This window comes from Achroia grisella, unplaced genomic scaffold (genome assembly GCF_030625045.1).
Source record: "Achroia grisella isolate CSIRO2021 unplaced genomic scaffold, CSIRO_AGI_Agris_v1 utg534, whole genome shotgun sequence".
Classification (NCBI taxonomy): Eukaryota; Metazoa; Arthropoda; class Insecta; order Lepidoptera; family Pyralidae; genus Achroia; species Achroia grisella.
In genome coordinates this window covers 2,377,931-2,391,371 of record NW_026712920.1, presented here as the reverse complement: position 1 = coordinate 2,391,371, position 13,441 = coordinate 2,377,931, and the positions used below count along the sequence as shown (strand labels likewise).

Sequence of the window (13,441 nt, the reverse complement as noted above, 5' to 3'; positions counted from 1 at the left end):
ATTAATTGTTATATTTTTACAGTAGTCTTGTTCGATCATTAGACATAATTATACACTTTATACTTTAATAATTTCATTTGTTTTAATTAAATAAAATATATTTTTTAAAAGGCAAATATCGCCCGCCGTAACATAAGTAGAGCCATCAAAATTTTCCTATGGCGCCATCTAGTGAGCATGAGACTGACCAAGTTACCCGCTAACATAAATTTCTTAAACAAGAACTGAAATAGTATACTAATATACTTAAAGTTATAATGCATAAAAATAATTAAATATAAAAATAAACCTTATTTTTATATTTTTTTTACATGTTTGCTACTTCTCAACCATAATGTATCTTAAACATTTTAGAATTTTTTGTCCGCCTAAAGGAAATTAGTCTTTAGAATATGTTCCTGAGTCAAGGGCATAATTAAATATATTCAAATTGATTAAATACACCATATATTTAAAATGATAACGGAATGTGTTGATGACACGCGGCTGGCCAGCTTGAAGCTGTGAGCGCTGCTGCCGCTGTACGCGGCCGTACGCGGCTGTACGCGCATGTACGCGGCCGTACACCGCTGTACTGTGCTATTCTCTAGAGCTACATTTGTGCTGCGAGGTGTGCCCTCCGCCACGTCGCAGCGCAACTGTGTCTACTAAATGCGAATCCGTCCTCAGCCAGACACCGTGTTGCCAACAACCCTCTGAACACCCTGCCAAGCAACACACCAAAAATCACATTCCCGCTATTATTTTAAAAGTATGTTAATGAAACCGCTGTACAATACACTGAATTATAATTTTGCATTTAAAACATAAATAATATAATATTGTAACATAATAATATAATATATAAAATAATAATTATACCGCAATTATAAAAACACTAGATGAAAACCCGGCTTCGCTCGAGTAGATATTTCTGTAGTCATCGGTCCTCAAAGAATATTAAAGGTAAGCAAGGCATAAATTCGTAAAGCTTCGTTCATTGTGTTTAATAAATACTATAGTAAATAATAAGTGCGAAAGTATTTATACAAATAATTTTTATTTTAAATCAACATTCAAAATAAATTAACAAAACATATAACTTTTAAGGTTTATTTTCTGTAAACCTCTTTGTTTTAAACACTCTCTACTTTGGCAGATATTTAAAACGAATTGCTTTATTCGAACATCTTTCCCGTTCTTGATCGTCAACTGGAAGTAAATAAGTACTTATTTTATTCACTTTAAAAAAACATAGAACAAAATTCACTTAAAAACACAATCTGCCTACATACAGACCTACTAAAATACTACTCACCATCTTTACGGAAAGTCCTTCGCTGCACCCACTTTCCACAATTGTGACAATGTTTACCACATGCAAGGAGATTCACATGTTAACAAAATGATACAGGTATCATCAAACAAAAGACCAAACAAAGGCAATGAAATATTTTATGAAATACTTACGATTTTCGGCATAATGTGTGTAATCCAAATAAAGTAATTCACTATGCAAAACTAAAGGATAATGACATTTGAACTAAAACTTCTACTTTTCTGGTTATGGTTATAGTGTGTATGGTCTTCCGTACCCCTCTAGGGAGGTGAAGGTTGGGGCCTCGGGGACCCCTTTGTCCCGGCATCTACTCCGGGGACAACAACCCCCGGGTGGCAAACTTGGGCAAGTTTACTTAAAAAAAAGAAATAAAGAAATACTACTTAAAGCTTACTACACGTTGTGCCATACTTGGGGATAGGAGTTATTTTTTCATTCTTTTATTTATTTAGTCCGCGTGACTCTCAGGGACTTGTTAAGTTCCTAGTTCTGTCGCTCTTTCAGTACGACGACTTGGTCCACCACCGTCCTTTTTCCCTTCTTCCTATCCATTTCCTCTTCCTTTCAACTTTCCCTCTCGCCCCGCGTTAGCCATTTGCTATGCCCCCACTCTGGGGTCGAGCCCCCATAAACATGCGGGGCGCGGGGCGACAGGGACACCAAGTAGTTTAGGAATTAGTTTATAAGTGCCATACTTGGTTATAATAGTTTGTTTTTTAATCCCGGAGACTAAATTGACAGGTTGAAATGTCAAATTTTGAAATAATGTTACCATCTACAGTGGAGTAGTGGTGTACCTGCGATACCGATTTGTTTAATCGGAAACTTTTATTTTAACAAATTAGTTTTAAAGCTTAATATGACGTTTCCATAACAGAATTTTATAATTTATTTTTATCGCAGCATAAAAATATGTTTTTGTCGTTTCCGTACAAATAGTAATTTTACAGTATTAATCTACAAACCAAAATTTTTTTCTTACAATCAGCTAAATAATTTAAATACTTTCATAATATATGATACAATGAAAAGGTCATTTGTTTTATAAAAAAGGCAGTTAGTCTTTATTTTAGTGAAAAATAAGAAAATTCTATTTTGATACAACAACCATATATTTATTAATACCTATACCTACTTTATTAATTTTAAATAAACACCCACACATTATTTCTGTATAACCTACAAAAATGGGTAAATAATTTAATTTCTGATAGTGCCACACCACAACATTATTTAAAAAATGCAAATACCTGGCAACTTATGTGTAATAATAAAATGTGAAGAAATTGTGATTGTTATTAAGTTTTTTTTTTTAATAAGTTCGTCAGAACAAAGAAACAACATTTGACATTTATTATTATTTGACATTTGACATTGACTTTAATTTTTGTAATTTATATTGTAAAAGCCGTAAAACAAATTAATAAAACAAAATTGCCAAATTTGTCTCGCAATCGGACAATTTCAGGTTTAAAGAAAGAACACATACACACGATATACGATACACGATTTTATCATAAAAAAGTGTCAAAAACAATATTTTCGCGAAACGACAACGTCATGTTTCCGGCAAGAGCTTTCGTTTTACATTATGTTATCTGTGGTTTTACACACATGCGATGTGTTGATTGGTTGTTAGCTAGTGACATGAAAAGATAGCGACTGCAGTTTGTTTATCAGTGTTATTAGTATTTAAGGGGGTCTTCCTATGTGATGGGTTGAAAAAATCGTTTTTTTTTTTTTTTAATAAATTGCTCCCTTAACATGTCTAGAATACGGTAGTAAAGCGATTTTAGAAAATTCGAAGTCGTTTTAAAGATACAGCAGGTAAAAGAAAGAGCGGTTCGGAGCGGTGAGTTGGCAGTTAGAGACCGGGCCTATTGTGTACCGTCGGCTTTATACCTGGCCTCCCTTTTATTAATATATTTGTTTATACAAGTTTAGACACGTTTCTACAGACTTAAACAGAAATTTCTATTGTTATAATATTTTACCGAAGTTATTTTAGTCTTGGTTGAACTTCGAAGAGAGCAACAGCTACAAATTATTTTTTTTCATAATGAGTGGACGGAAAGGAAGTACGAGTGGAAATGTTCATCCTGGTCGTAGTAAAAAAAGAAACAGTTGGTGTAAATGGCGTAAGGCTGAAGCTAATAATGAACTGGACCAATTTCATCACGATAAACCACCTCTAATTCCGCAAGTCCAAAAAGCTATCAAACCGGTTTTCGAAGATTTATCGAAAGACGAATTATTAATTCGTTGTTTAGGAGCAGAGACACAAAACAATAACGAATCTTTGAATTCTTTGATTTGGACTTTCGCTCCTAAACATCTTCATTCTGGTCCCAAAGTTGTTGAAATTGCTAGCTACTTAGCAGTTATTATCTTTAATGAAGGTTTTCAAGGTATTTTAAAAGTTATGTCGATTATGGGATGCCCTGTTGGTCGTGAAGCCCAAGCGTATGTTGAGAAACGGGATGAAAAGCGAATCTTACGCTCTGAGCGGCGCGTAAGTGATGTCGTTAAACAAGCCAGGATTGACTCAAGAGCTGAACAATCTGCTTTAAAAGAGTTTCACGAGGAAGAGGAAGGAATACTCTATGGACCAGGCATCGCCGATTGAGAGTAAGTTGATATTTTAATAGTTTTTAACGGACTTGAAACTTTAAACGCGTTTTTCTCAAAACTGTGTTTTTCAAACTTTCCTCCATTGTATCTCAGAAACGGCTGGACCGAATTACTTGAAATTTACAGGGCACACTCAATATATGTAAACGCATGGAATGAACTATTATCAATCGAAAATTTTCAAAACTTCGATTTTTTATAGCAAAAAACAAAAAAAAAAAAAACGCCTAATTTGCAACTTTTATTTCAAATGTCTATCAAAAATCCAATTTTTTTTATATTCATTTTATTATAGGTCATTCCGTGCTTTTAAGCCTACAAATTAAAACGCCGTTTTTTTTTTTTTTTCAGATAAGCCGATCAGCCGGAATCGTGGAGGAAGTGGGAGCTCTTTTTTTCGAGGCGGGGGTGTTCAGAGCGCTGTAACTCTAGTTTGACTGAATATTTTTAGCTGAAATTTTATATTTATACTGTCCAAATATGTGTTAATAAATGATAAAAAACTTGAAGCTCTAAATATTTACTGGTCGTAGAAAAAAAATCCTAAAATATCCCTAAAAAACAGGCCGTCACATAGGAAGACCCCCTTAATAATTCCATCAAGGGGTACGGTAGACTCGAAATCAATATTTTTTTATGTTTTGTTATTCACATAAGGTTTCGTTCGAGCCTACCGTACCCCTTGACGGAATTATTAATATAGATATTGTTGATGACTCGTAAATAAAATAAGTAGTGGACTGTAAGTTATTATATTTAATACGAGGAGTTATAATATTACAAGGAACATTATCTAATTAATAAGGTACGCGTGCGGTGACGTCGTAGGCGCAAGGCAAAGTGAAAGGTGTCCCGGCCTAGAGGATGTCAATAGCTCATGTTCGATAGCGCTCGAACATCCTCCTCGGGTTGAAGTATTCAAGAAACAGGAAGAGGGCAGAGGTTGTTGAAAGCCCTCAAAATTGTTCCCTTCTTGGTCTTCAGTTCGGCCACGCGTGCGGCCCCGTCGATGCCAGGGAAAACTTTAGTGACGCGCCCCAGGAGCCACAGTAGCGGCGGTTGTCCTCTATCCTTTACTAGGACGAGTGTTCCAGCAGACAGATGGCCAGTTGAAGACGTCCACTTGGTTTTCTGTTGGAGTAGAGAAATATACTCGAGGTGAAATCTTTGCCAGAAATGTTGTTTGATGTGCTGCACCCTGTGATAGCGTTCCAGACGCTCAATTTTGATGTCAATTACTTGTGGATGTGGAACCGACATTAGTGGTCGTCCAATTAAAAAATGTGAAGGAGTTAGGGCTGTTAAATCTAAAGGATCACAGGAAATAGGGGTTAATGGACGTGAGTTTAAAACTGCCTCAATTTGAATCAAACATGTTGCCATCTCCTCATACGTAAAATGAGCTACTTGCAGTAATCGCCTTAAATGATGTTTGGTGGAACGGACTGCTGCCTCAGCGATACCATTGAAGTGTGGTGAATAGGGAGGAGCGAATGCAAACTCAATACCTTGTTGGGTGACCTCGTATGAAATATCAGATTTCTGTAAAAACGTTTGTAGTTCGTTGCAGGCGCCGACAAAGTTAGTACCGTTGTCAGACAAGATACTTTGAGGTTTACCTCGACGAGCCACAAAACGGTTTAAAGCAGACATATACCCTGCTTTAGATAGGTCTGTAACGAGCTCGATGTGCACGGCTTTGACTGCAAGACACACAAAAATACACAGGTATGACTTTATAAGCTTGCAACCTCGCCCTTTCCGGTCAGCTATAAACACTGGCCCAGCATAGTCGACACTGCAATGTAAAAATGGAAACTCTAATTTTGTTCTTAATGTCGGTAACTGTCCCATAATAGGTTGTATTATTAAACATTTATTTTTGAAGCATTTTATGCAATTCCTGACTACTAATTTAGAAAGATTTCTGCCTCCTAGAGGCCAATATGTATGTCGAATATTAGCTAAAAGAAGCTGGGGACCAGCATGTAACAATTCTTTATGGTATTTAATAAATATTAATTTAGTGAAATGATGTTTTGCACACAATAATATGGGATGTTTTATATTATAGTCGTAGGGAGAATTGTCTAGTCTGCCGCCTACGCGAATAATACCATTATTATCTACGAATAGACTTAGAGATGCAAGTCTATTTTTACGTGGTAATGATTTTTTTGATGAAAGTAAACTAAGTTCTATTGGAAACATATCCTTTTGGGCATGGATTGTAATAAGCTGTAATGAATCAGTAAGTTCTTTACTAGTAAGAAAACCATGCAACTTATTGTTTTTACTTTTTAAATTGTTAGCAAATCTTAGTATATAAGCAACTACTCTATGCAAACGATGAAAATTTGAAAATTTATGAATTAGTGTTTTAAATAATGACTGATTATTATATTGTGATTTTATTAATACATGTGAATGAGGATTTGATGTAAGGTCGAGTGATGAAAAGCGATGCGATGACACTACATCAGGTGGATCTTGTTTCACAGTTTGATTGGGTATTTTTGGCCAATCATTTTTATTTAACAATAAAAACCTCCGGCCCTGACCACCATAAAGAACAGTTGCTGATTAGGTCAGCCTTCAGCCCGCGAGAAACAAAATCCGCCGGATTATCCGTGGACGGAACATACCACGTATGCCCTGCTGTACTTTCCTGTATTTCATGTACACGATTGCGTACAAAGGGTTTTAATGTATTAGCTGCCATAGATAACCAACTCAACACTATTGTCGAATCGCACCAGAACCGACAATGACTAATAGGTAAAGTAAGAGAACTCATCACTTTAGAACACAATCTTGTTCCTAAGAGGGCGCCACAGAGCTCAAGACGTGGTATTGTAGTGGGCTTAAGGGGTCTTCCTATGTGACGGCCTGTTTTTTAGGGATATTTTAGGATTTTTTTTTCTACGACCAGTAAATATTTAGAGCTTCAAGTTTTTTATCATTTATTAACACATATTTGGACAGTATAAATATAAAATTTCAGCTAAAAATATTCAGTCAAACTAGAGTTACAGCGCTCTGAACACCCCCGCCTCGAAAAAAAGAGCTCCCACTTCCTCCACGATTCCGGCTGATCGGCTTATCTGAAAAAAAAAAAAAACGGCGTTTTAATTTGTAGGCTTAAAAGCACGGAATGACCTATAATAAAATGAATATAAAAAAAATTGGATTTTTGATAGACATTTGAAATAAAAGTTGCAAATTAGGCGTTTTTTTTTTTTTGTTTTTTGCTATTAAAAAATCGAAGTTTTGAAAATTTTCGATTGATAATAGTTCATTCCATGCGTTTACATATATTGAGTGTGCCCTGTAAATTTCAAGTAATTCGGTCCAGCCGTTTCTGAGATACAATGGAGGAAAGTTTGAAAAACACAGTTTTGAGAAAAACGCGTTTAAAGTTTCAAGTCCGTTAAAAACTATTAAAATATCAACTTACTCTCAATCGGCGATGCCTGGTCCATAGAGTATTCCTTCCTCTTCCTCGTGAAACTCTTTTAAAGCAGATTGTTCAGCTCTTGAGTCAATCCTGGCTTGTTTAACGACATCACTTACGCGCCGCTCAGAGCGTAAGATTCGCTTTTCATCCCGTTTCTCAACATACGCTTGGGCTTCACGACCAACAGGGCATCCCATAATCGACATAACTTTTAAAATACCTTGAAAACCTTCATTAAAGATAATAACTGCTAAGTAGCTAGCAATTTCAACAACTTTGGGACCAGAATGAAGATGTTTAGGAGCGAAAGTCCAAATCAAAGAATTCAAAGATTCGTTATTGTTTTGTGTCTCTGCTCCTAAACAACGAATTAATAATTCGTCTTTCGATAAATCTTCGAAAACCGGTTTGATAGCTTTTTGGACTTGCGGAATTAGAGGTGGTTTATCGTGATGATTGGTCCAGTTCATTATTAGCTTCAGCCTTACGCCATTTACACCAACTGTTTCTTTTTTTACTACGACCAGGATGAACATTTCCACTCGCTTCCTTTCCGTCCACTCATTATGAAAAAAAATAATTTGTAGCTGTTGCTCTCTTCGAAGTTCAACCAAGACTAAAATAACTTCGGTAAAATATTATAACAATAGAAATTTCTGTTTAAGTCTGTAGAAACGTGTCTAAACTTGTATAAACAAATATATTAATAAAAGGGAGGCCAGGTATAAAGCCGACGGTACACAATAGGCCCGGTCTCTAACTGCCAACTCACCGCTCCGAACCGCTCTTTCTTTTACCTGCTGTATCTTTAAAACGACTTCGAATTTTCTAAAATCGCTTTACTACCGTATTCTAGACATGTTAAGGAGCAATTTATAAAAAAAAAAAAACGATTTTTTCAACCCATCACATAGGAAGACCCCCTTAACCGGTGCCACTCGACTTTTTGACACTAGAAGTTGGACTTTAACTAATCCTTTATTATCTGTAGAACGAATATAAATGCATGCACCATATGCCGCCTCAGACGCGTCTGTAAAAACATGTATTTCGTTACATACATAATTGTCACATAATACCCATCTAGGTATTTTTAAGTTATTTAGACAGGGAAGGGTAGTTATTAAAGAAAGCCAGAGATCTTTTAACTCGTCAGATATAATGTCATCCCAATCATATTTACTAAGCCATAGCTTTTGCATAATTATTTTGGCTTCTACTATACACGGACTGACTAGACCTAACGGATCAAAAATCTGACTAATAATTGACAAGATATTGCGTTTTGTAATTTGTTTGTTTGTATCTATATAGATAGAAAGTACTAACGTATCTGAATCGCATAACCAACGCAAACCTAGCATTTTACATGAAATAGTACTCTTTTCAAAAAAATCTAGACTGTTTGAAGCCTCTGTAATACCTGAAATTTCAGTTAAGATTTGTAATGAATTAGACTGCCATTTTCGTAGATGAAAATTTGCAGAAGATAAAATAGAAATTACTTCCTTACTCATTTTGACCACCTCAGAAATTGAATTACCACCGCTTAGATAATCGTCGACATAGAAGTCACGTTCAATAGAAGTCTTTACGGTTTCATTACTTGATTCTGGCGATAAACTAACCAGACATTTCGTGGCTAAGTAAGGGGCAGAAGCTGTGCCATAAGTTAGGGTATTAAGTCTGTATGTTTTTAAGGGTTCATTGGGATTCGATCTAAAAATTATCTGTTGTAAAGTACGGCGGGAGGGAGTGATGTCAATTGCTCTATACATTTTTTCTACGTCGCCAGATATTACATATTTGTGTTGACGGAAACGTAGTAAAATGGAGAACAGATCATCCTGGACAGTAGGCCCCACCATCTGAATATCATTGAATGATATTCCAGATGTGGAAGCAGCAGAGGCATCGAAGACTACCCGGAGCTTAGTTGTAGTACTGGATTCCCTAACCACACCATGATGCGGCAAAAAATACTCAATGTCGCTACTAGAATGCGGTTTCAATGGTGAAGTAATCTCAGTCATATGTCCCAGGCGCTCGTACTCTGCCATAAACTGAACGTATTTCTCTTTATAGTTAGGATCACGTTGAAAACGACGTTCTAAGGAAAGAAATCGACGTTTAGCCATTTCATAAGAATTACCTAACGTGTTACAGTTGTCTTTCAATGGATAAGTAACCATAAAACGACCGTCTTTGTTTCGAGTGGTATTAGTACGAAAGCTTTCCTCACAGGCTCGTTCTTCTGGAGATAAACTATATTTTTTTAAAGGAACCGAATCCAACTCCCAGAATTTATTTAAATTTAAGTTTAATTCATTAGTTTGTAGATTACAATAATGCGATTGTTTTGTTGAGAAAGACTTTGATGAAACAATCACAGGACCGGTAACTATCCAACCGAATTTAGATGCATATAATGTAGGTTGGTTTTTACCGAGTTTAATAGATGCACTACCGAGAACCGCCCAAAATACTTCAGCACCAACTAATATGTCAATAGCTGACGGACAATAGAAAGAAGGGTCGGCTAACTGTAAATTTGAAGGTATAGGAATGTTGCGAATGTCAATTGAAGCTGGAGGTAACAGTTTTGTAATTTCAGGCAGAATATAGCAGTCAATATTAATTTTAAAATTGTCATCTCGTGATATAATAGTAAGATTACAAGATTGTGTACTATTTGATGTTTGGCTATTTATACCTGTTATTGTGGAGTTAATGTTCCGCCGAGGCAATCTCAGCTTGTTACTAAGCGTCTGCGTAATAAAATTGGCTGTGCTACCATTATCGAGTAGGATCCTGGCGTCGAACTTCTCACCGTCATCGCTCACAACCTTCACCATAGCTGTGGACAGTAAAATAGAAGAAGTAGTATTCTGTATGATAGTGTCACAAGATAAAGCGACATTGCCTGTTGGACAATTAGTAGAAGAAATACCGGCAATGTCAATAGGAAGGGCGACACTACTACTACTACTAGGCATAGAATTATTAATAGACGTAGACATGGTCTGGTCATCTACATGCAAGAGAGTATTATGCTTTCCTTTGCAATATTTGCAGCGTGATAATCTACATCTTGATGTGATATGACCTGTGCGTAAACAATTCATACACACATTGAGTTCCTTTGCTTTACAAACTCGTGATTCTATAGATAGATTTCTGAAAGATTCACATGTATATAATAGATGGTGTTTAAAACAAAGGGGGCATTTTAATGGGGTTTTATTGTAAGAAATTTGGTTTGAGTTATGATTATTGTTATGATTGTTATAATTATTAGTGGCAACTATGAAGCTTTTTTGTTTATTATCTAATTTATGTATTATTTTATGATTTTGATTATTGTTTTCTAATGTTTCTAATAAATCTGCTTTGTTGCTAATGAATTTACAAAATTGTGATAAAGTGGGTGCAGTATCCAATGTATTGCGATACTCCTCCCAGTTCCTACTAGTGATGGGATCTAATTTGCATGACATCATATACACTATAAGCGTATCCCAAGAATCCGTGGGCTCGTTCAATGTTTTTAACGCTCTAATATTTTTATTAATGCTATCTATGAGTGAACGTAACGACAAATGTGATTCTTTTTGCAGCTTATCAACATTGAACAGTGCCTGCACGTGGTTATGCACTAAAAGTCTACTGTTATCATACCGATCACATAGTAAACTCCACGCCATTTGATAATTGTCTCCTTTGAAATCAATATTCTTAATTATTTCTTTTGCGCTTCCTTTTAATGACGCACGAAGGTAGTGGAATTTACTAATGTCATCTATCGCGCTACTATTATGGATAAGCGATAAATATGTCTCTCTATACTCTAGCCAGTAATTATAACTACCGTCATAATGAGGTAAATTGATGGTCGGCATGCGTATAAAGCCATTTTGGAACGATTGACCTGTGTTTTTATTCGAGGAGCCCGCTACAGACCCGCCGTCACCACCGGCGCAGGCAGCATTGCCAGTGCCAAGTAGTAAACGCGCCTGCGCAGCCAATGAGTGATACCGTTCCTCGAACTTGGTTCGCTCTGCATACGCTCCCTCTGGGTTATCCGCAAGTACTTCGATCTCCAACTGTAATTCATCGAATTCACCAAACAATGCATCGAATTTACTTAGACGGCCTTCCAACTCAATGCGTTGGAGGTCCGAAATAGATTCACAGTTGAGAAGTACAGTAATAAAATTACTAAAATTAGTTAATTTAGCTTTCATAGCACTGCGTTTTCTACATAATAAATCTTCGTTATTTGCCATTGCTAAATAAGTTTTAACTTAATATAACGAAAAGATTATAAATTAATATCGAAAAATAAATATAGAAATGAAAAAGAAAAGTTATTTATGTATATAAAATATGTAAAGATGCTATTCAATTATAATAATTGCGTAGTAACACGAGCAAAAGAAATAATTTCTATTGAATAGATAAGCACGACCTTGACCGCGAGTGAAGTTACGGTCAGCTGCAGCGTAGTGCAAAGTCCATGCGGTGCAATAATGCAATCGTTAGCCAAATGTACCTACGAATATTGATGCGAGATTTTATCTATACGCACGCTTAATACAATCGAATGTGTATAATATAAAAGTAAGCAAGATGCGTTTAAATATTAAATATGTATATAGGTATTGGCGACTATTGACTTATTTTGAAGTAGTGAAAGAAGGAAAAAAAAGAATAATTGAAAAATAAGCACCAATTGCACGAAAGTATGCGGAGATTATATAGAAAGGAAATAATTGGAACAGACTCACTAGATGTTGTCCTTATCCACAAGAATTATCCTCAGTATATGTATAGAAGTTTCTCGAAGTGAAGGCAGGATGCATCAATTTGTAATGTTGTCTTGAATTTCTACACCACTGTCTTTTGAAGGCCTCGGGAATAATTATTGATATATTCTTCTCCTTATATAATGCGACTTCGATGCGCCGTAGAAGCGATGACACGTCGTATTCTCGTAGCACTTATTGCAATGCCCAAGTTCAAACTCCAACGAAATTCCAATGGTATTGGTATAATCTTGCGGGTTACTTAAGGCCAGTCTGATGGACCAGTTTGTTGTTGACTCGTAAATAAAATAAGAAGTGGACTGTAGGTTATTATATTTAATACGAGGAGTTATAATATTACAAGGAACATTAGCTAATTAATAAGGTACGCGTGCGGTGACGTCGTAGGCGCAAGGCAAAGTGAAAGGTGTCCCGGCCTAGCGGCTGTCAATAACTCATGTTCGATAGCGCTCGAACAGTAATTAATATTAATAATAGTTACTACTGAAAATATGGCGCTAACAAAATCTGCATATGTGAAGTGTACAAATTTAATAATAACTTATAAATATTATTTTTTTATCTAAATTCTTTAATTGAATAGAATCATGGTTACTTTCACGCAAATTTAGAATTATTTAGATGAAAACTTATTTTGAATTACATAAATGAATTAGTTATTAATAGTTATTTTTTTCATAATTATATTAATTTGTCGTTAAAGAACTATCTAATAATCATAAAAAACGTTGACATGTATAAAAATACATGTCAACATTTTTTTTAATTGGTACTTGAATATTCTATACATATAGTTCTTTAACGACTACAAATTAATATGCTATGAATCCACCTGAATACATATTTTGTAGGTAATTAACCTACAATATGTATATTGTAATTCATACAGATTTCAATTTTTACTAGGCTAACAACTATTTTCTATTCATAATCGACGACGATCTACGACCTTGATGGTCTAGCAGTCTAGTACACAGCTTTACGACCGATGGTTGCGGGTTCGATACCTCGCACGGCACACATTTGTATTCAAGAGTATGATTGTTTGTATCGGTCTGGTAGTTTTCTATGTATAATATGTATGTATTTAAAAAAAAATCTATGTATATGTATCAGTTATCTAGTACTCATAACACAAACTTTAGCTAGCATATCTTGGATCTAGATGGCGCTGAGTGAATTGTCCCGAGATTATTATTATTATAAAAT

At 35.5% G+C, this 13,441-nt stretch overlaps 1 protein-coding gene across 1 annotated transcript; it reads right to left on the bottom strand.

Annotated features, from left to right (window-relative positions):
* Nucleotides 1-4,867: 4,867 nt before the first annotated feature.
* LOC131847448 (uncharacterized) lies at nt 4,868-11,586 on the bottom strand. The gene is made up of 2 exons (XM_059197036.1): nt 8,920-11,586; nt 4,868-5,652 (listed from the first exon to the last, which is right to left on the bottom strand). The coding sequence occupies exons 1-2, from the start codon at nt 11,303-11,305 to the stop codon at nt 4,868-4,870; spliced, it is 3,171 nt and encodes a 1,056-aa protein (XP_059053019.1). The 5' UTR covers nt 11,306-11,586.
* Nucleotides 11,587-13,441: the final 1,855 nt, after the last annotated feature.

Excerpts from the sequence above, each read along its gene's own strand:
- LOC131847448 (XM_059197036.1), bottom strand. The coding sequence starts at position 11,305 with ATGCCGACCATCAATTTACCTCATTATGACGGTAGTTATAATTACTGG. Across the intron at positions 5,653-8,919 it reads TTCTGAGGTGGTCAAAATGA|TCAAAGCCGTGCACATCGAG; the intron begins GTAAGGAAGTAA and ends TGTGTCTTGCAG.